At 43.7% G+C, this 23,105-nt stretch overlaps 1 protein-coding gene across 3 annotated transcripts in view; it reads right to left on the bottom strand.

The window, feature by feature from the left end:
- col4a6 (collagen, type IV, alpha 6) overlaps positions 1 to 22,588 on the bottom strand; it is a 67,749-nt gene extending 45,161 nt beyond the window's left edge. For 2 of the 3 annotated variants that reach the window (XM_058066376.2, XM_058066377.2), the window contains exons 1-3: positions 22,517 to 22,587; positions 22,289 to 22,376; positions 22,174 to 22,219 (exon numbers count right to left, since the gene is read on the bottom strand). In XM_058066376.2, the coding sequence (XP_057922359.2) occupies positions 22,174 to 22,219; positions 22,289 to 22,299 (57 nt within the window). In that variant the 5' untranslated portion in view covers positions 22,300 to 22,376; positions 22,517 to 22,587. Of the gene's footprint in view, positions 1 to 22,173; positions 22,220 to 22,288; positions 22,377 to 22,516 lie in introns of all 3 variants that reach the window. The other variant, XM_058066375.2, reaches the window with a different exon arrangement.
- Between the last annotated feature and the right edge of the window lie 517 nt (positions 22,589 to 23,105).

Raw genomic sequence — 23,105 nt, 5'->3', positions numbered from 1 at the left:
TTCCACCCTGTCACTCCCTACCCTCCCAAACGGTCGTGCAAGTCTGAACGCTTAACTGATGCATAGGCCTTCAGGTTGTAGCGACATACCGCGCTAAATCTCGGAGCTGATGACTGCTGAAATTAAACATTATATTATTCCGTATTAAAGGATGGTGATAAAAGTGCTTCCCGTTAAAAGTTGACTTCTTCATCTAGTATGAGTTGTAGGTTAAAACAAGTGATGCATACTTCAGCATGCTACAACAAAGCAGCAGTCAGCCTAGCAGCCCGGCATGGAAGCTGCGTGGGGAAACATCCCTGCTCCCTGCAGGCGAGACTCGCTTGGCATACTTTGGATGATGAAAAAAAACAAAACATCAATGTGGATGGCGTAGACGTTGGCGCTCCTTCAGTAATGTTCCCAATAATAGGATGAGACTGGCAGTTGGGGGGCTGATTTTTTTTTCTTTCAAGGTTGGAAGGTCTGGCATGTTGCAGCAAGATTGGACAATATCTTCTTATATAGGTGGATCAAGGTAGTGCACGCTTGCACGCAACGTGAGCGGGGAGGAATGCTGAAGAGTTCTCAGCATCTCCCTGCTTGACTCGTCTTGATGAAAGGTTTCATTTAGGAAAGCTGGACAGACGTGAACTTATAGCTGAGGGAAGACGCCCCCGCAACAATCGCTTGCATTTATTTGTCTGCATCCTGTCGCACTGGCCTTTTACACGCACAGTATTCACACGGCACTCCCCTCGTGGTGTTGCGATGGTATCTATGGGCCTTGCAATGCCGACAGAGTCCAAGTGAGGCCTTTAAGTACCCCGCCGTCTAACTGTGGGGCTGTATATCGCTCTAAACATGCCAACGCATTGCCGTTTCCATGTGAGAGGCGCAGGTATGCGCTGCATGTATAGGACAACTTAGAGGTCCAGGACATAACATAAAATCCATGTGGGACATTTCCAAGAGCTTTATACATGCAGTTTATTCATGAACTCTCAAGAGTCTTTGACTTATAGGGAGAGAATAAAAGTTGGCATAGCATGGCTGGCCTGGCTTTGAAGGTAAATAATTACCATATTTTCCGAACTATAAGTTTTCATAGGTTGGCTGTTCCTGAGACTTATACTCCAGAGCGACTTATAAATGAAAAAAACTGTTTATTTACACTGGACACTATTTCTGTTTATTTTTTGTGTAGCTGAATAACCATTCTGTTAGTATATCTGTTCTCTATTTTTTAATTGTTAGAACTTGCCTTCCAAGATGATGTGATGTCTGTTTTGGTCAAGTAGTTTGTAAATAAATTAAAAGCAAAAAATGCGACTTATACTACAGTGTGACTTATGTATGTTTTTTTCTACCTAATTTTTTTTTTACCATTTTTGGCCTTGTGCAACTTATAGTCCAGAAAATACGGTACACTGCGGTAACTACATTTGTTATCCTGCCATTGTCATGTTGCAATGTCTTTTTTGTAGATTTTATTTGTTTTATTGTATTTTATGGGCGGTATACAATTTAAAAGTCAGCATTTCAAGACATGCAGCAAATGTTAGACAGTACAAATTAACAATTCAAATACCTAGATTATGAAAAATAGTCAATAAAAAACTTTTTTTCCTGCTTCGTGAAAATATTTAATCATTAGCTTTTCAAAAGTAAACATTTTTAGTGAAAGTGTACTCCTGTAGAAAGAAACTTATTAAATTAGATTGGGGTCAAGTGGTTAGCGCGCAGACCTCACAGCTAGGAGACCCGGGTTCAATTCCACCCTCGGCCATCTCAGTGTGGAGTTTGCATGTTCTCCCCGTGCATGCGTGGGTTTTCTCCGGGTACTCCGGTTTCCTCCCTCATTCCAAAAACATGCTGGAATGTGGGTGTGAATGGCTGTTTGTCTATATGTGCCCTGTGATTGGCTGGCCACCAGTCCAGGGTGTACTCCGCCTCTCGCCCGAAGACAGCTGGGATAGGCTCCAGCATCCCCGCAACCCAAGAATACATGGTAGAAAATGAATAAATGAATTGTATTTTATTATTTTATGGGGTACAATATGATGTGTTTAAATTTCTCTTGTCTTTCTTGACAGGAAATAAATGTACCTTTTTTCTATTTTGTGACTATTTTTGCACAAAAGCATCTCATGAACCACATTGGTATGAGATGTTCCAGGTGTTTGCTCAGGGGGGAATAGGAGAGGTGGGGGGGGGGGGGGGGTCAGAGGAAGACAAATTTGATAGTGATGGATGAAGCAGGAAGTGAGTGACAGCTCCCAACCAGGTGTGTGTGCGCCGCACACTGTGGTTAAAATGACTGATCGAAACGCTTCAACGCCTATTTATTTTGTTAGAGCTCCACTAAAAATAAAAGAAATTGCAGCATTCAGGGGTGGATCTGACCTCCAAAGTCACGGCCCTTTGCATACATTGTGTGCATTAAAGATAAAAGTTAAAACCTAACCAACATTGGTCAACGTATGCTCACCTAACCTCTTTGCTTCGGTGACAAAGCAAATGGATGTAATCCCATTAAAATTAGACGTGAATGTGAGCAAAAAATTAACCCCTCAGCCAGGGGTGAGCAAACTACGACCAGGGGGCCGTATCCAGCCAACGTTTGAATCACACCTGCCAGTTTCTTCCAAAGTATTTAATATAAGCTTTAACATGCAAGCCTAAACATGACGTGCAAGTCGTCAGAGTCAATCTGACAACCTTTTAATGACTGAAGCAGCTTTTCATATGCAGTGATCCAGACAACTACCTCACTCATGGTGCCAAACAATCACAAGTCAACAATGATGTGACGCACAAACTTAACCTACCCACTTCTTTCTTGTTCATAGCTCATATTGTATATCACACATGCTTTATTCAGGTATATTAACAGTGTCTCATTCAGTAAAAAAAATAAGCGTCAAATAGATTACATGTATAAAATATATAGTCTGGTGCCCTGGCCAGTGTTTTTAACTCAATTCTTCATCCAAGCAAGATATTCATTCATTCATTTTCTACCGCTTATCCTCACAAGGGTCGGGGGTGCTGGAGCCTATCCCAGTTGTCTTCAGACGAGAGGTGGGGTACACTCTGGACTGGTGGCCAGCCAATCACAGGGCACATATAGACAAACAACCATTCACACTCACATTCATACAAATGGACAATTTGGAGTCGCCGATTAACCTAGCATGTTTTTGGAATGTGGGAGGAAACCGGAGTACCCGGAGAAAACCCACGCATGGCCAAGGGTGGAATTGAACTCAGGTCTCCTAGCTGTGAGGCCTGCGTGCTAAGCACTCATACGCCATGCAGCCCCAAGCAAGATATTTTGTCCTCAAAGTCTAGACATCAAGACAAGAGACGGGCACAGCTGTACCTCACTAATGTGCCAGTGTGTGTGTGTGTGTGTGTGTGTGTGTGTGTGCGTGTCAATCATCAGGTGAGCATCTACAACCCAACACAGCTGCTGACTTTTGTTTGCTCCTCTGCGTCTGGCCTCGAAAGACCTTTAAGAGTTGACATAGCGTCAAAACATAAACGGAATATTACAGATTCCATGCTCTTGTGATTTGCTGTGAGCATTGAACAAGCTCAAGCTCCTGCAGGCCAAAAGATGAAGCCAGTAAGCGAGCAGGTTATATCCTGTCTCCACGCAGGTGCACCTTGTTTTTAACCTATAAACCTTCCAAACCTTCCAACAGTGCTTTATTAAAGCAGGAATGTCACATATTCCTATCGTCTTTTCATTTTTCACTGTCTATGTGTTTATTTGACCTCAGAGTAGCGCGCCATTGCATTTCAATGTGGTCACACATGACTGTACGTCTGCACCGGCAACATTGCAGTTAGCGTGTGAGCGCCGTGACACCTGTGCACTTTTAACCTGCAGTGTGTTGTCATTAAGCTCCATCAAGTCAATATGCTGCGTGCAGATGCTCAGCACGCACACTGCAGCATCTTCATGTTGGGAAATATATCAGTACCCCACAAAAGCAAGTCTTTTCACTCATGACAGTATCTTTATACTATAGAAAGAAAACTTTAGTCAATAAATAAACAGTATAACTAGACTAAAGAAAATATACTTTAGAGTAGTCAATGTACAACTTGTATAGCAGTCATTGTCTAACTAGCTGGCAAAATAAGTGAGTAGCTAGCAGCGTAGCGTCACGGCCTTGGGCGCACGAGTGCTGCCAACTGGGGAGTCACAGTTTCCTAAGGTGAAACATGACTTGCTACAAGGGTAGCTAAGTGTGTCTTTCTTAAATTCAAGCGTGGTGGTGATCGCATCACGGCCTTGGGCGCACGAGTGCTGCCGGAACTGAGGTGCTGCTGTTCATTGAAGGTGGTAGCTGAGGCTGCATGAGTGCTGCCATCAAATAGGGAGATACGGTTCATTGAGGGAAAGCATGAATTCCACAGTATGCTGTGAGATTCTGAAACCGAAACTGTTTTTCCACCATGATAACAAGTCCAAACACATGTCCAAGATGAACTGAGAAAGCTGAAGGTGATGGAGTCACCAAATATTGGATGTCTCCTCCAAACCTGGACCCAACTGAGCACCTCAAGTAGAAGTAATAGCGGACTGTAGAGGGGTTCAAGGTGTCAAACATCCACCAGCTCAACCAGTGATGTCATCATGGAGGAGTAGAAGAGCATTCCAGTAAAACCTTAAGGCAATGTTAGTTAACAATGGTGCTCATACCTAATATTCACACCAAAAACATAGCGCTTGTCCTCACTAGGGTCACGGTAAGCTGGAGCCACAGGCGAGACACACCCTGGCCTGGTCACCAGCCAATCACAGAGCAGATATCAACAAACAACCCTTGACATTCACGTTGACCCCTATGAACAACGTAGAGTATCCAATTAGCCAAACATGCATATTTTGGGATTGTCGGCGCATGCACAGTGAGACATGGCCAAATAGGGATTTGAACCCTCCATCTCCTGACTGTGGGACCAACATGTTATTGACTACGCTCATAATAAAGTCTGTGAGTTGACTTATTTTCAGTAGATCATAAATCTGACTACACTGACTACTCTAAAGTGCATCCAAGTATTGTCTCTTGTGAGATGTTTCCACAGAGGACATGGATGAGACAGGTCATGTGAAAGGATCTTGTACCAGATCACAGAAAATCAACTGCAGCCAAATGTGTTCCCAAACCTCAGAACTTCCTCAGAAGCTCATACAACATTGCCACTGCCACGCTGCCATGAAGATCCACACAGTGTGGAATATCTTTTGACATGGATGTATTGGAGACGGGATTTGACAGCAGAACTTGCCATCACTTTCACAGTGTGCTGTCTGAGCGAGGGACAGGAATAAAAGACATTTACGGAGGGGGGGATAAGCGGGACAAAAGGGGGTGCAGAAAGAAGCGGGCGGGGGAGATTTGGGGCGTCGGGGGTGTTGATCGGGATCGTCTCGGTAATTTACGGCTTTTCATAGTGATGCAAAAAGGTCAATAAATTGAGTTGATGTGAGGCTCCTTACTCGCTTGCGCATGAATGCTTCATATATGCTGCTGCATGCCATGTGTGTGTGTGTGCGTGTGTGTGTGTGCAAGAGTCCATGACCTTCACGGATAAAGACTCTGGCAGATATACAACTGCTATTTTCTTTCCACCAACAATAACGGCGCCATGCATTAATTCTATACGTACTGTCTCTTTGTTTGCTTGTTTATTTCTTCTTCAGTGACTCAAGCTGGTATGGAGTGAGGGGCACCCTTCAAATTGATGCCAGGCGAAGTCTTCCCCGAGATAGTCAGTTCATTAAGTACACATTGAAGTCTCCAAATGGTGTGCAAAGCCACAAAAGCAATTTCCAATATTTTAGGTGACACAAAAGCATCACAATATTACAAACACACCATGTCATGTTTGGATACACATTTAACTTTGTACACACACACACACGTTATTACAATGTGGTGTCTAAAAGGCAGTCTTGTCATTGACGACCCCCCCCCCCCCATCCCACACTGTGTGACTACAGGCTTTTACAATGTTAATGCTGCAGTGGCGGTAAAAAAAACATCACAATCCTCATCTACTCCACTGCAGTGCAACCTGTTGCAGAGGTTTACTGGAGCCGAGGCCACACACACACACACACACACACACATGCAGGCCCTTTGAGGTTTAAACAGAGCAGTCCCCAGACACCACTTTGCTCCATGTGAAGGGCTTAAGGGGCCCCTGGGAGAGCAGTTAAAATCTGGTGACTTTGTAGGTCAGAGGCCTGCAGAATGACCATGCTGCTGTATTTTCTAGTACGTCTCCTTAAAGTGAATTAGAAGTGTTTTTTGCTCTTCCCGTTTACATTAAAAGTCTGGGATCGGGTTTCACACCAAAACTGGCATGGTCCCAGAGAGCTTTAGAGTTAGCTTTAGAGTTAGGGCTCAAGCCTTTAGCATTAACCCCACAGGTAAGGTTACAGTAGTGTATTAGCTCGACATCAAGGTAGCGTGAATGGTGGCTTTGTGAACGCCATGGAGGCTCGGGCATTGTGAGGGCAGAGGATTGAGGAGCCCCTCCATCTCCACGGCCCCGCCCCCTGTACAACAAAGCAGGATACCTGTGACCTAGTAAGTGTCATGTTTCTTTATATCTAACCATGAGAAGATCCCACAAAAAATGCCTCAAAAAATATAGCTAGTTTTTATGTGCAGCTGATGGGAGCGAGGGGGAGGAGTCACGGAGACCACCTGGGAAGAAAGCGGAACGCTGCCAGATTCTGTCGTTTATCATTTTTGATTTAGCAGTTTTTATGTGCGAGCTCAGCACTTTTTGTCTTGTCAAAGCATGTTTCATCGCCTCTACCTGTGAAAAGACAAACACACACACACACACACACACACACACACCAAGGCCAGTCGCTCTGAAATCCCTCGTTTCATCACTTTCATGTAGGAATAAACCCTAACCTAACTGTAAAGCTTCAACTTAATACCAACCTAAACCCTGAACCCTAACCATGTGGACAAAAGTATTGGGACATGCCAAACAGTGATTCTGTCACTCTTTTGCACTGTAGTAGAAGTTTTTCCACACCAAGCATCCCAAGCAAACTTGGAAGCATGGAATTGTTGTGATGTATCGTTATACATGCATGATGATACAATCCATGTATGATGACATCATAAAAACCCATGAAAAGTTCAAATAATCTTGTTAAAAATGGGTCACGCTTGGAAATTATTAGAAATGTCAAATTTAATCCAACAGGCTGCACGGCGTAGGAGTGTTTAGCGAACATGCCACACAGCTAGGGGACCCGAGTTCAATTCCACCCTCGGCCATCTCTGTGTGGAGTTTCCATGTTCTCCCTGTGCATGCGTAGGTTTTCTCCGAGTACTCCGGTTTCCTCCCACATTCCAAAAACATGCTAAGTTAATTGGTGACTACAAATTGTCCATAGGTATGAATGTGAGTGTGGATGGTTGTTTGTCTATATGTGCCCTGTGATTGGCTGGCGACCAATCCGGGGTGTACCTTGCCTCTCGCCCAAAGACAGCTGGGATAGGCTCCAGCACCCCCACAACCCTCATGAGGATAAGCTGTAGAAAATGAATGAATGAATGAAAATCTAATCCAATTTTTATAAAAATGTAGCCAGAGGTCTAGTTGCCTTTTACCTGTTGTGTGCAGTCCGGGCCAGCAAGGCCTTCTTTGCTGGCCCTATCAGAAGCACTGACACGACTAGCATGTGTTCTAGAAAATTGCAATAATATCCAATAATAATGTTATTTTTAGTTATTTTCCCTCAGTAGTGTGTCTCACAGTGCAAAATGTAAGTTCTAAATGTAATTTTTCTTTTGCTCAAGAGTTTATGCACACTTATACAGTCAAAGTAGCACTACAGCTTGGTAATGCTTTAGTTTATTTCAAACATAGTTAAGAAAGTTACATCCCATGTTTGGACAATTCAACATAGAGCAGGAAGGAGTAAAGTGTATTTATTCCTACCCCCTGCTCGGCCCACTTTGCATAAGATTAAACAAGACAACGAACAAAAATAGCGGAGGAGATGTGCAGCTTCTGTTTTTGCCCATCTTTGCAGGGCCTGTACGAACGTGCGGCTGTGGGTGCACGTTTGTGAAGGCCTCCGCTGAGTGAGGAGCATCGACAACTAAAGCCTCACGTTGACGCCAGCGCATGTCAACGCAGGGCCGGCAGCTAGAGAATGTATGGAAATTCCTGTCAGGGCCGCTCATTATGTATGGGGGGGCTTAACGGAGCCTTATCATCACAAATCTTTCAGGAATGAAAGGGAGAGCGCTGGGAAGATGAGGAAAAGATGGAATGTTGCCTGTGTAAGTGACAGTGGATTTTTTTTTAACGGTTGTTTTTATAAGGCAGAACGCCACCTGCGTCTTTCCAAACACACTGTAATATGTCTATACAGCTGCAGGAACTCCTCCTAAGGGAGGGAGAAACTGGGAGGGGGGGTCGGCATGGACTTTGGATAGGAGGAATGGCAACTTTATTCAGAGTTACTGCAGGTAAACTTTTGGTTTGTTTTTCTTCTGGTCCCATATTTTGCTATGATTGGACCTCCATATACTATGTCTCGATACTTGGATTTAGTGTGGCAGCACCACTGGATGATGCATTCATCAAAATGTTGTCTCAGTGTGTGAACCAGGTCAGAGTGGATGTCACTCCAAATAATGAACGTCTCTTTTTGCAACTTACTAGAAAGTCTTCCTGCCCCCTAAAGGCTTCCACTTAGAAATGAATGATTTTGTTGCAGTTAAAAGTCATTAAAAATGATGTATGATCCTGGTAGCTTCCAAGTATTCCAACAATGATGGGAGGCCCTATTTTGACGATGGCCACGGCAACACTTTGCTGTAATTCGCCTCACTGAGTTTTAAAATAGCCGAGACGAAGCGACGGCGGGGTGTCGGATTCAGTGTGACTCATCTTCACCAAGGGAAGGTGTGCGGCTGCATGTAGCAAATATTAATTACGCCTATAATTTTGGAAAACAGTGACACAAATGGGGGCGGCACGGCGGTTGAGTGGTTAGCGTGCAGACCTCACAGCTAGGAGACCAGGGTTCAATTCCAGGAGTTTGCATGTTCTCCCCGTGCTTGCGTGGGTTTTCTCTGGGTACTCCGATTTTCCTCCCACATTCCAAAAACATGCTAGGTTAATTGGCGACTCCAAATTGTCCATAGGTATGAATGTGAGTGTGTGCCCTGTGATTGGCTGGCCACCAGTCCAGAGTTTACCCCGCCTCTCGCCCGAAGACAGCTGGGAAAGGCTCCAGCACCCCCGCGACCCTCGTGAGGAAAAGCGCTAGAAAATGAATGAATGAATAAGTGACACAAATGGATTCGTTTGTGTCGAGTCAAAGTGGGACAAGACAAAACAAAAATAGGACCGGGGTCAGATGTCAGTTGCTTCTTCCTTGCTGGTGTAAACAACAAGAATAAAAGACACCAGAAGGAGGGGAAGATCTCCTATTCTCCTATTCAACTTGCAATCATGGAATTTAAAAAATAATTGTATATTCTAACCCTATGCCCTTGTACTTTACTTCCTTAAGGAATTAATAAAATCCTTTGCCGTCTACCCTCCACTAAGGAATTCCATTGGCAGTGTTTGCCTGCGCTTACAAGCGACTGTAAAAAGCTTACTGTGTTTACCTCTGAAGAGAAGGGGCACAATTAATGAAGCATCTTTTGTTGACAGTAAAAAAAAAGGAATCATTGGACAATCGCTGTCTTAGCTTACCTCTAAACCTCTATTTGAACTAAGCAGCCATACTCTTCGTCTTTTTCATTTGTCTCCTCATCCCCTACCGTCCCTCCACTTCAGTCACCATTCTACACATGCTTTCTTTTTGCTGGAAACAAAAATCACCAATTTGTGTGTTGAAAAAAAGAAACAGTTTACATTATAACATCTCCCAGGCATGAGCAATGTGACTTCCATCCATCCTCGGGGGGGCCTCCGACTGGCTGCAATGCAATGCTTTATTTGTATGCGCCTGTTTACAAAGCCAGCCGTCACTGTAAGACCGGCTTGCATTCCTCAGGTAAACTTACAGTATATACAAAGCACTTTGCACACATCTCCCACTTGGGTTTGTGCAACCTTTGACCCTCTCCACCATGTGACTACCATCTCCAAAACTACCAGGAACAGACTGGACCACCAAGTGGCCAATTAGAGGAGACGAGTGGTGCATGTCTGTGTTTACACTCAAGTCGACGTGCACGCTTGTCTTACTTTTATAGCCCCTGAGGTGAGGACACATTCGCTAAAAAGAGAGAGAGAGGGACGTCTTGTTTTTGGAGACCGAATTGTGCAATGACAGTATTTTGTCAAAAGAAAAGCAGGATTTAGGGCATCTTTACACAGCTGGCAAGCATCATGGATTTACTCTCTCTCTCTCTCTCACACACACACACACCATAGGAGACGTGCCCCAACAAGCCCACCTTGACTGCCTCTTTAGCACAGGAAACCACCACCAGGGATGAGGGGGTGGGCATGAAGAGCCCCCATTTTGAATCAGTTTGCACTGAGACAACGAGGTCCGAAGAAGCGGTAAAGATCAAGATAATATTGTCATAGGGGCCCATGGCGTGGATACGCACCACTTACATCCACGATCAGAGGACCACAAGATGGGTCCTGCTGGGTGGAAGCCGCTATAGTGGTCGGCCATATTGATACTACACTGGAAAGACAGGAAGTGTACATCAGTGTGAAACACCTTCATGTTAGGAATATTATTATTCTTTAGGGACTAAAGAGTTAACAAAACTATAACATATATGCAGTGTTCAAATCCCTTTATTCTGAAAATGTATTGTGTTTATGGAAAAGTATCAAAAATAGTATCAAGTATATAAAATCTGAGGTTATTATGGGAGTCAAAGCAACCAGATGAGTTCCAAATCCAAGTGTATATGTTCTATATGTTCTATTCTATATTCTATTCTATACATTTTTAAAATAATCATATCATACAAATATTCATTCATTCATTCATTCATTTTCTACCGCTTTTCCTCACGAGGGTCATGGGGGGTGCTGGAGCCTATCCCAGCTGTCATTGGGCAAGAGGCGGGTTACATCCTGGACTGAACACAACCAATCACAAGGCACATGTAGACAAACAACCATTCACACTCACATTCATACCTACGGACAATTTTTTTGGAATGTTTTTGGAATGTGGGAGGAAACCGGAGTACCCGGAGAAAACCCACGCATTCACGGGGAGAACATGCAAACTCCACACAGAGATGGCCGAGGGTGGAATTGAACCCTGGTCTCCTAGCTGTGAGGTCTGCGCGCTAACCACTCGACCGCCATTATACAAATATCTCATCTAAAATATTATATAGTTGTTTAGGGATTAAAGTATAATCTAATAAACGATGTGCAATAATCCCTTGTTAAATTCCCTCCATGAAAATTATGAATTTATGAGGCCAACCTTCACCTTCAACCTTCACAGGCCCGCTCGACTCGGCAATCCAAATCAAGCTCCTGCTTCGGTTGTACAAGGACCAAATAGCACGTAGAAGCAGCCCACCAATCCCATACTCCCGGAGCACACCACAAAGTACCCTCACAGGGGAGGTGGTCCAGTTATCCGCGACCGAAACAAAAACCACATTGAACCTCTTGTAGCCCAGGTTCCACCAACAGTCATACCCTTATCTCCAGCACCCCGGAATAGACTTTCCCAGAGGAGCGTGATCCCCTTTAGTTGGAACACACCACCCCGGTCTGCCAATCCAAAGGTACTGTTCCCGACTTCCACGCAATGTTGAAGAAACTTGTCAGCCAAGACAGTCCCTCAACATCCTGAGCCTTGAGGATAAGAATAAGACATCTTAGACATAAATAACAACCATGGAACAGTGTAGAACGTTACCATCATGCTGCTGTTTGTTGTTAAGGAAAGACTCACGTTGACCAATGCCCTTTAATCAAAAACTTTATTCCTACTTTTATTCTACTCCTTCTTTCCTCTTTGATGCATCTGAGAAGAGAAACTGCTTGTCTGTGTGTAAAAAAAAAACAAACAACCAAGCGAAAAACTCCCGGCACTCCTCTCTGCTGCTTGACCTTTCACCTTTACCGCCAAAGGGGAATGGAATGCTCACTGACAGGCGTCCAAACAGAGTAAATGTGCAACCATGGTCCAGTTTAAACTCAACTCATACGTCCCAATCAGTCAAAGTGCCAAAGGTGAACATTAACCCTGGAAGCTTTCTTTTGCTAAACCTTATAGGAATGACCTTGTTCAGCTTGGGAAGGTCACACTGATGTAATTTGTTCATGGAAATTATGTATGCATTTACTTTTGGTCATTGTGCTCTTCACATGGGATTCTGTGGTTTTATCACATACATTAACGGTTTTGCACCAGAGTTAACACCCTATTAAACAGGTCTAAAATCGCCTTGGAGCATTAGCTGGGGGCAAGTAGGTAAAGGTCAGTCCATGACCTTCTCTGGAGGTCATAGGACAGCGTTGACCTCGCCCAGGTGTTTGATTTAAGCCCCTTATGGCCCCATCTCAAGCATCCGTTGCCTCCATTTCACCTTTTCCTTGATTCACTGCCACCATCAAGTCTGGACAAGATGCTGCTTAAAAAAATATATCTTTTTTTTTTTTTTCAGAATTGCCTTCCAAATAAGACCCTGCCACAGAGCCAGGAACTCTCACTTTCTAATCCAGGCGGCCACAAGCTGTCATTTTCAAAAGACAACACAGGTGAGATGAATTACTGCAGCTCTTGCAGCCAAAAGGTGAATGCATGGTCACATCCTGTGTTGACCTCATCGACCCAAATGTGACCTGCTATCTATCTTAGAGCCCATAAAGCAGCCTGGGGGTCATTGCAGCTCGTTTTCTGCAGCTCATTCTAAAATGAACAATCAAACAAGAAAATGGGGGAAAATAGGGAAATTAAAGAGCAAAAGTAACATCGACATCATCGGTAGTTGACATCATCGAAACCGAAATGAACCACATTTACTTACTTATGTGTGATAATAAAGGACTTTTCAACCTATGACAGTTTGTTGCTGTGGTGAGACAGTAGTTATGTTGCTGTTGTGGTTTCAAGCTGCTTAGTGATAATGATGAAGATAGCAATGTTAATGCTAAGGACCATTCATTCATTCATTTTCTACCACTTTTCCTCACGAGGGTCGCAGGGGGTGCTGGAGCCTATCCCATCTGTCTACACCCTGGACTGGTCGCCAGCCAATCACAGGGCACATATAGACAAACAACCATTCACACTCACATTCATACCTATGGACAATTTGGAGTCGCTAAGGACCACTATGGGTCTCAAATTTGATGTCAACCATGTATGTCAGCATCGACTTAAGTGGGCACTCAGAAGAACTCGGTGGGCCAGGACTTGATTGGTCGACATCAATGGGGCTGACCTAAAGTGGTTCCACTGTAATACGTTTTGTCACCTACTGTATGTGTAACGCCTGGCATGTCTACATGGGTTGTCTTTAGACTTTCCATAATCCCTCCAATTCTTCATTTTACAGCTCTGACTAAAACAGTTCGGACCCTCCCACACCAAGAAGAGATAAAACCGAGGTTACAAGTTTACCTTTATGGCAATGCACAGAAACGTCAAACTCCTGAAGGTTCTGAGAAGGTTCTGCCATTTACTTGTGGCGCTACCTGCTGGAGCTGCGTCCCTTTTGACCTCCAGCTGCCGTTCCGGCTTGACCGTGTGGCTTTTCCCACTGACCCCCGCCGCTTAGTTCCCACGGGGAAGGATTTATGGCTAATGTAGCATTTTAAATACACGAGGGAGGATTCAGCTGTCCCAGGGTTCAAAAAGTTTTGGAGGGAAGCTAAAGAAGAGGAGACAGGTGTGTGACCCCGACTGCTTGGAGGGTGGGGGTAGGAGGTGGTCGAGTAAAAGGGGGTCGGAGGGGTGGTAGCTATGGCAATGAGATGGAATGTTCATGTCGCCCCTGGCAACGCTTCATTAGCTATTACCCTTCACACGCTGACAGGTCCTAAGTCCAGACCTGTCCCCCTTCTGTCTGTGACAGATTCCAAGATCCTATATGTCACGTGGAATGCCGCTGGGATGAGAAATGCTGCTCTCCTGCATTGCGATTTCAATGAAATCCATCTAATTCAAAGAATTCGTACCAGTGCCAGTCTCAAGAGTCACCTTGAGAATGTGTGTATTGTTTTGACATATGTGCTTAAAGCGTGTACAAAACAGATGGTTGCAAGCCAGAAGCATGTCCGCTCTGTTTACATCACCGCACATCTGATCCACCTTGTTCCACTTGTCCTCCAATATCGCCGTAAAAGCAAGTAAACAAAGAGCTTCATGATGTTCCTGTCGGGATGAATTTCATATGCACATATATTCCCCATAAATCTCAAACATAAGGCGGAAGGCTTCTTTACACAAACAAAAATTTGCAAAAGAAAACCGGATGCTTTGCAAAACTATTAATGCAATCCAATAAAGTGCAACCAGGAGTTATTGCGCCAGTCTTTGCTGGAAAACTGCCGCTGCAACTTGCCAATGATGAGTTATGAAATGTTAAAAGGCCAATAAATGTCATACCAATAAATGTTTGTAATTTCTCACATGAGTTCATCTTGGAAAAGGACTTAAAAACATCACTTGTATTTATTTACTCATTACACCGTCACATTTACTGTACTGTCTTGCTGTACTGTATTGCTGTACTGTCATTATGTTTTATTTTTACTACTGCTACTTCATTCAGGTCTTGTTTATTATTTCACATTATCATATTATCATATTTGTTTATCATATGAATATGTTCCAGGCGGCACAGCGGTCAAGTGGTTAGTGCGCAGACCTCACAGCTAGGAGACCAGGGTTCAATTCCACCCTCGGCCATCTCTGTGTGGAGTTTGCATGTTCTCCCCGTGGGTTTTCTCCGGGTACTCCGGTTTCCTCCCACATTCCAAAAACATGCTAGGTTAATTGGCCACTCCAAATTGTCCATAGGTATAAATGTGAGTGTGAATGGTTGTTTGTCTATATGTGCCCTGTGATTGGCTGGCAACCAGTCCAGGGTGTACCCCGCCTCTCACACCCCCCGCGACCCTCGTGAGGAAAAAGCGGTAGAAAATGAATGAATGAATGAATATGTTCCAATATATATAATGTAAAAAAACACATAAAGACATATAAAGACGATGACTCTGTTCCAGAAACTGGTCTCATTGAACCGCATGAAGTGACTTCACAAGCAAATCATGTGCGTTGGAAGACATAACTTCTCGCATTCGCCATAGATTAGATAAAGTTACTTTTCAATCACCTTGTGTATCATTGTATATATTAAAAAAAAAAAAGTACAGATGTACTTCAATGTACACGTTGCAATAACCCATACCATGACCATTACCACTACCATTACCTTCACCATGACCATGACCCTCACCGGAGTGTAGAGGCTGCTTGCTTCTGTGTAGTATCTGAACAATGATAACAACTGATAAAGACTAATAAAAGACTGTGTGAGGTCAAATTTGCAACAAAAGCAAATGCAAAGTAAACAGCAGTGGGTCGGGAGTTTGGGGGGGGTTCAGCATTTTGCACAATGCTGCATGAACACACTCATTAATTAACCGGCATTTGGAGGGGCCCTTCTGGAATGGAGCTAACGCTAAGAGGAAAGGAATGGTGCCAGGTAGCGCCAATATGCTCCAATGCTACATTTCATTTATTTACTTGTTAAGATGTACATTTGGGAAAGCCAATTCACAAGTAAAACAGTTTCAAGTCTGGAGAAACCTCTTGGAATAAGTTGGAGTGCTTTTAAGGAGATTGGACTGCAAAAAGGGAGCTCTTTGTTAGCGGCGATGTCACAGTTCTATTGTCGCTGCTTTTGGATTCCAGTCTACAAGCAGTTGTTGAATAAGAGCGTGCCAAAGGGACGGAGCGACCCAGTCCCTCCGGAGCCACTCCTCACTAAACAAGATTGTGTTGCAGAGGGAGTTCCGCTTGAAGAGTCAGGAAGGAGCATGTTCCTCAGCACGGAAAGTGAGGACACATCAATCAATCATAAGCTCACTTACATAGACATTTGGATTAAAAAGCAAAGCCTGACAAATAAGCATTCCTCTCCCAGATGAAAAATGGGTTCAACTCCAGGGTGTGGGCGATCGCTTTGCGATGCGCCTGATTGACTCGTGTGGTATTTTACCCTCTGGAAAGGTCTCCGAGACAAATTAGGAAGTCTGTCAGATTTATGGACAACAACTCTGACTGAGACAAACAATAAAACAGAAAAGTCACATAATTAGCGACAAATCATTTGCGCGCATACGAATCAACAAAAGTTCAAGAACGGGTTGTGGCATGAGAGTATTTCATCACATGCCAAATATCTAAATCTGCGTTTTATTGCCTTTATGTCCACTCATTCCGCAATATAGTGTGGCGTTTCTGTAGCCGGCGGCTGCCATTTTTTTACAATGTTGACTTTGGCTGCTGCCTGCATCAAAGTTATTACAATAGAAAGTCCGGAAAAACACAAAAATTCAATAAAAGGTACAAAATGCCACATTTTATCAGTCACGCAAAGCTATGAGCTGCAGGCAAGGGAGGGGCTCTCTGGAAGAGGTCACCTGAGGAGGTCCGCCAAACATGGAAAGAGTACAATGAATCCAAAATTTGATGGGATTGAGTTCCTACTTTGAATACTTTGGTTATGTTTGTATTGTGCTATATTTACCAGCTGAGGTTTCACCAAAAGCTTCTAAAATATACTGTTAAAGTGCAATTAAATCCAATTTACTCTTGTGTTTTGTTTTTTTTTCCATTTCTGCAGGTTTTTAGAGAGAACTCAATGGAAGCCCTTGAAACAGACCTCATGGAACATCAGGAATGACCAGTGCTTGGTAGAAGGCACATGCACACAAATTTACAATTGCACAAAATTAAACCAACATCCCTAAGCCAATAATTTTTAAGTCCTGAAACTTGAAAGAATTGCACATGTGCATTCAACAGTTTAGAGAAGGTTGATCTGTAAAGGTCATAAGCATTTTAGGGCCATTTTTTTGTGAATAATGTAGATTTTAGAAGCTTTTGTTGAAATTAAATACAACAGAATAAGAAAATAACTCATGGTATTGTGATTTGGAATATTTGCACAGCATCACCTATTATGTCACGAAAGCAAATCCTGACTTGTTCCTTCTAACCATGACAAAAATACCACAGTGATCACTATGTGAACCGCATCCAAGTGTGCATCTTTTTTGGCCTTACATAGAAATAAGCCACAAGCATACCTGTTTCTCTCAAATGAAGTGACTCCATAACATTAATAGCATTTGAAAATCAACTCAACCTCAAACAAACGCTTGCATGCACCCACAAGTCGGGGGTGGGGGGGAACAAAAGAAGATGTGTTCCCTCTGCACAGGCATGCAAATGGTAATTGCTCCAAAGAGGGGGAAAAAAATAGTTGATGTCTAATGCCAAAGTAATGAGAACAAAGCTAGGATGAGAGCTGTCATGTATCCCGACCTTCAAAACAAACATTTCCAAAGAAGAAGAAGCGCTTGCAAAAGCTAAATAAGCCAGGCGAGCGTGCACGGGGGCAACGAGAGGGGAGATCAATGATGATACATTAAGGGGAAGAATGGAAGACAAACGAGGACAAGGAGATTGGAGGGGTAATCCTTCAGTGCAAACACCCCCGAGGGAGCGGGCACGTCCAACAAGCTAAGACAGCACCCCCAGCCTGCCAAACACTGCCCCACCTCAGCTCTCAACTTCACAAACACTCAAAGGGCCGGCAGATAGCGTTGCTGCTTTTAGGCCTGCAGAGCTACAGCCCCCACCCTCCCCAGCCCCCCAAAAACCTTACACCCACCCGTGTCATCTCTCCTTCAGTGACAAAAAAAACAGTGCCATACACAAATCTGGAGAGCTGGCAATGGAATGTTAAGCGGTCGCCACGGCCACGAGCCCCCGCTGCCTTTGTGCTCGCGTCACCTCCGACCCCTTGTATCTCGCCGCGACCAAAGTGAAAGTGGCTGCACCGTGGGGTATGGACACGCCGTTTTCTTTGGCATCCGATTGCTTGGATTCAAGTTTCCAACTTACACAAGAGCAGCATGGGGATGATTGATGGCTCGCATGGCCGATCATTCTTATCAGCCACACCAAAGGCAACAACTGTCACACTTTGTCAGCACGCTGTCGACACCACAGATGGAGGCCCTGTCCGTTCTTGGGACTTTTTTGGGCGAGTTGAAAAAAAGTTGCATCCAGACAGGAACAAAGTGAAACCGATGTAATATACAAGGCACTCCTACATGTGGCGCTGTGAACAGGCACATGACGTGCCAAATCATAGAAGAAGAAAAGAACACATGCACGGAAATCTGAACAAAAATCTGAACAAATAATGTCGAGTCATGTCCGATATGCAAGCTTGTCGTCAAGACTCACTTCTGGTCACGTTATCGTCATCGTTCTCATATTGCATAAGGCACCGTTTTCAAAAAATACCATGTCAATTAGGCTGAAAAGTTAAAATGCTTTGTCGCTTTGACCTGAAACCGTTCCCGTGTGGACTGGATACCCCCTGGAGGACTTCCTTCATCATGGACATGATACTGCCTCTAACCCATTCCTAGCTAGATGAGGCCACCACGTTATAAAAACTGTAGTAAGCACATAAGCTAACCCATCATGATGTTGTTGTTCAAATGCAATTGTAATGTTAACAATGTAGCAACTGTTCTTCTTACTTCTTACTGCTACCTTGTTTATTTGATATGTGGTATCTATTACAGTACATCGGACGACTGTATATGTAAAAAGTGGACAGACAGAACATCTTGGAGTCACACACAAACTAAGCTCATTAGCAAAAGCTACAGGTACGTTCTCAGGAAGAACTTTTAAACTGACAAAGTTACAAGACTGTGGCACCCCGAACACTTATTTAGAAGTGGTGAAAAAAATTGTAAACTATAAGTGGAGGGATTTTCCCGGTGTAATACCACACACAGACACATACACCTATGACTTTATGTATGCACCACACAGGTTGCAAAGGCTTTAGGTCTCTACAGGTTTTATAGGTCCCAGATCCACTAAAGCCATAAATTGAAACGTCTGCAAAGTGGTACCAAAAGAACTGATCCCTACGGCAACCTTCCTGGAACGGGACAGTACTTAATGTGTGAATGATGCAAAACAAGGCTGGCATTTTCAATAGAACGTATAGAACGTTTGTTTTTGTACGGACATATCTAGTTGGTCTGCTTTGTACAACAAACAGACCAAGGAAGGAGGAGGTATGGAGCCAACTGGGCCAAAAATCATCTTGTACTGAATTGATGGTCTTGTGCAAACCAAAAGGTAAAAATGTGACCCACAAAATACTAGTAGGCGTAAAATAATGTGGGCTTGTGGTAAGTTGTACATTTCAAGTGATCTGCATCGTCACTTTCTGGAATGTTCCAGTCTATAGCACCTGCAGGGACAGCGAGACAAGTCTTGCCAAGCTCTGAAAGAATTTGGGAGGCAGAAAACTCTTCTACTCCTGCACATAAGAGGGTGAAACTGGTCAAAACATGCGCTCCCGACTGTTGCCTGTGTTATTATTCTTCAGACCACTACACCACATGGTGGCCCTGTTGTTAAACCACATGAGATAATTGACTTGAAATGTCTCACACAGTTCTCAAAATATTCCTCTTAACTTTATGCTAAGAGTCCACTGGGCCGGCACCAGTTGGTGCCACGTCACGCCAATGCAATTTGCTGTGGCACCCAGTATCGCCAATAAGGTGCCAAGTGGCGTACAGTGGCTCAAACTGCCTCCCAACTGGCTTGTGGTGGCCGCCAAATTTGAGTTTGGCGGCAAATGTATTGTATTAATGTATGTATGTAATGTATTAATGTACATATTTATGTATTGTATTGTACTTGTATTAAGCAATCAGGTGTCCACCAAGTGGAACCAAATGTCACAAACAATCCATCTATTGGAATCCACTGGAATGTAATGGCAGGAGCCAAGTTGTGCCAATGATGCTAGGAGTCCACTGGGCCAGCGCCAGTTGGTGCCACGTCGCGCCAATGCAATTTGCTGTGGCACCCAGTGTCGCCAATAAGGTGCCAAGTGGCGTACAGTGGCTCAAACTGCCTCCCAACTGGCTTGTGGTGGCCGCCAAATTTGAGTTTGGCAGCAAGAAAATTTCAAAATGTTAAAAATGTATTGTATTAATGTATGTATGTAATGTATTTATGTATTATATTGTACTTGTATTAAGCAATCAGGTGTCCACCAAGTGGAACTAAATGTCACATACAATCCATCTATTGGAATCCACTGGAACGTAATGGCGCAAGCAATCCGCCTATTGGAATCCACTGGAATGTAATGGCAGGAGCCAAGTTGTGCCAATGATGCTAGGAGTCCACTGGGCCGACGCCAGTTGGCGCCACATTGCGCCAATGCAATTTGCTGTGGCACCCAGTATCGCCAATAAGGTGCCAAGTGACGTACAGTGGCTCAAACTGCCTCCCAACTGGCTCGTGGTGGCCCATAATGGGGGCAAAATTTGAGTTTGGCGGCAAGAAAATCTCAAAATGTTAAAAATCTTTGTCGCGTCACTTGTATTAAGCAATCAGGTGTCCACCAAGTGGAACCAAATGTCACAAACAATCCATCTATTGGAATCCACTGGAATGTAATGGCGCAAACAATCCGCCTATTGGAATTCACTGGAATGTAATGGCAGGAGCCAAGTTGTGCCAATGATGCAAGGAGTCCACTGGGCCGGCGCCAGTTGGTGCCAGTTGGCGCCAAAGACTCCTAGCATTACAGAGAGAGAATTCCGGGGCATACCATTCGCAGAGTAACAAATTTGTGCAATATTGGTTGCCGTTAAGCTAAACACGAATTAGCAATTGCATAACACGTATGTCAGCATCTCTTCTGAAGCATTTTGACCTCAACAAAAAAACGTAAAGATATCCCATGGAGCTGTTCCTTTTGGGGACACTAAAGCAAGATCCATAAGTGAACCACTCCATGGAATAAGCTAGCGCAGACATTACTGCTAGCATAGCCTTCTCTCAGGTCCGACAACAGTCCACAGCATTTTGTAACCAGAAGAGTAGAGGCTCTTATGTCTTTTCAAACACCATGTTTCTTCCATGATGACTTCCTGTATGTTACTAGTTTGCCACAATCTTGCTTCCCACTTCTTCTTTCCCGCCATAATCCTCCTCTCTACATCCATTCCTCCTCACCTGCGTGTCTGTGCTAATACTAGTAGACTATGAGTATGTGTGGTGTGGGGAGTTGGATGTTGGAGCATCTAATTAGGGTTCTTCCACTTTGTGCACAACATGAAAGTGCCCCCCCCCCCCCCCCCAAGTGTTCCTCCAACCTTACAAGTATACAATTGTCTTGCAAAGATGAACACTAAAGTTGAGGCCATTTTGAAGTGGAGCTACTGTCATCCCAACAACAGTATCTATGGCTACAAAGCCCCCCCGCAGACCACCCAAATGGACTCATCTCTCAGTCAGTGCCCACACTACACTTCACACACAACAGTGGGTGTAGGTGATCCATTTAAAGTCAGTATGGCACAAATCCCAAAACATCAGCTTCATGTTTGGTATAATTTATAATTTAATTAAAGTTTTTTTTTCATAAACAGTATCATGTCATATTTGTTGCTTACTCCGGCGAAAGTTGTGAAAGTTTAAAGCCTTGAGATGCATTTAGTGGGCGTGGCTTGAGGAAAGGGCAGGTTGCCTGCCTTCTCAATATTAATGAGGAGGGCGTGGCTTGACTTGCAAATAAGCCAGAGCGGCCCACTCAAACGTGGACTACTTTTTACAATCACTATTTTAAATTAAAAAAAAACATATACCTCACACCGTTAAGACGTTGTAAATAAACAACTCATTATACAATAATGTCATTTAAAATAACAATTTTAAAGCAAAGCATCCAGGTTTTGTAGGTTGAATATTGCTAAACTAACAAAAACAATGACTCTACATCAACATTGATGCTAAAAAAGCATACCAAGTCTAAAAAGTGACCGTAACGACACAGCAGCCGGTCACGTGTTAAATAAAATATAAAATATGTCACTTACTGCGTGGGTAGATCTCACCGCCAAGACGACTGCCACCACACAAACCCTGCAACAGATTTGCTTAGTTTTTGCTTTCAATCCGCGGCTGACTTTGGAGTGTTTTTAATGAACTTACAGCAGTTTCATTGTGGGGAATGGATTCCCAAATCTTCACCAGCAAAGCACTTGTAAGGCGCTCATCGACAGCACCAAGACCCGGTCATCTACACACACACACAGAGAGAGAGAAAGTAGTCCCACTTTAAAACAACACTCAAAGCCACTTTTACGCACACGGGGCTGACTCCGACAGGTGACTTCCCTCTTGGTAAACTGCTAAGTTTAGATTTAGATCCAAACTCACCAAAAGTTGCACGGCGGTGAAGTCGCTGCTGAGCACTCCGGGCTGCTGCGCTTCAACTCTGCAGCGCAGCTCCGCAGCCTGATGGGAGGGGCCTACACATGTCAGTCATGGGGTTCTCCTGCAAGCACACAGGAGACGTTTCCACTCGAAGTTTTTCATCGTGTACCTTCAACCAAGGTCGATAGAGTAGTTCGTTACTGAGCATCGAATACATATGAACTATTGTGCAAATATTACATGTATAAAAAATACAAATACATGTAAAAACCCTGCATGTGTGTGGATTGATACAATATCAATAATAACAATACACATAATAACGTGTTTTTCAGTTGTCTTTTGTACAGTATTTTTAAAGTGTATGTTGTTTACAAACTCTTAGAATAAAACAAAAAAGTCAAAGGATTAGTATTAGTTTTTATTATGGATGTCTGATATCAGCATAGAAATGTGATATCGGCCCATATCGCTATAGGATTTTTTCTTAATCATGAAAACTTTATTTAAAAAATGCTTTATACAATGCATATGTGTTAATTCCACCAGATGAGATGTGTCATGCTACATATATTGGTATCGGTATTGGTCG

This window comes from Doryrhamphus excisus, linkage group LG2 (genome assembly GCF_037039965.1).
Source record: "Doryrhamphus excisus strain RoL-2023G ecotype Guam linkage group LG2, RoL_Dexc_Guam_v1.1, whole genome shotgun sequence".
In the NCBI taxonomy this organism is placed as follows: Eukaryota; Metazoa; Chordata; class Actinopteri; order Syngnathiformes; family Syngnathidae; genus Doryrhamphus; species Doryrhamphus excisus.
Note: the sequence above shows the minus strand (reverse complement) of the source record. Positions and strands in the feature narration are given on the sequence as shown.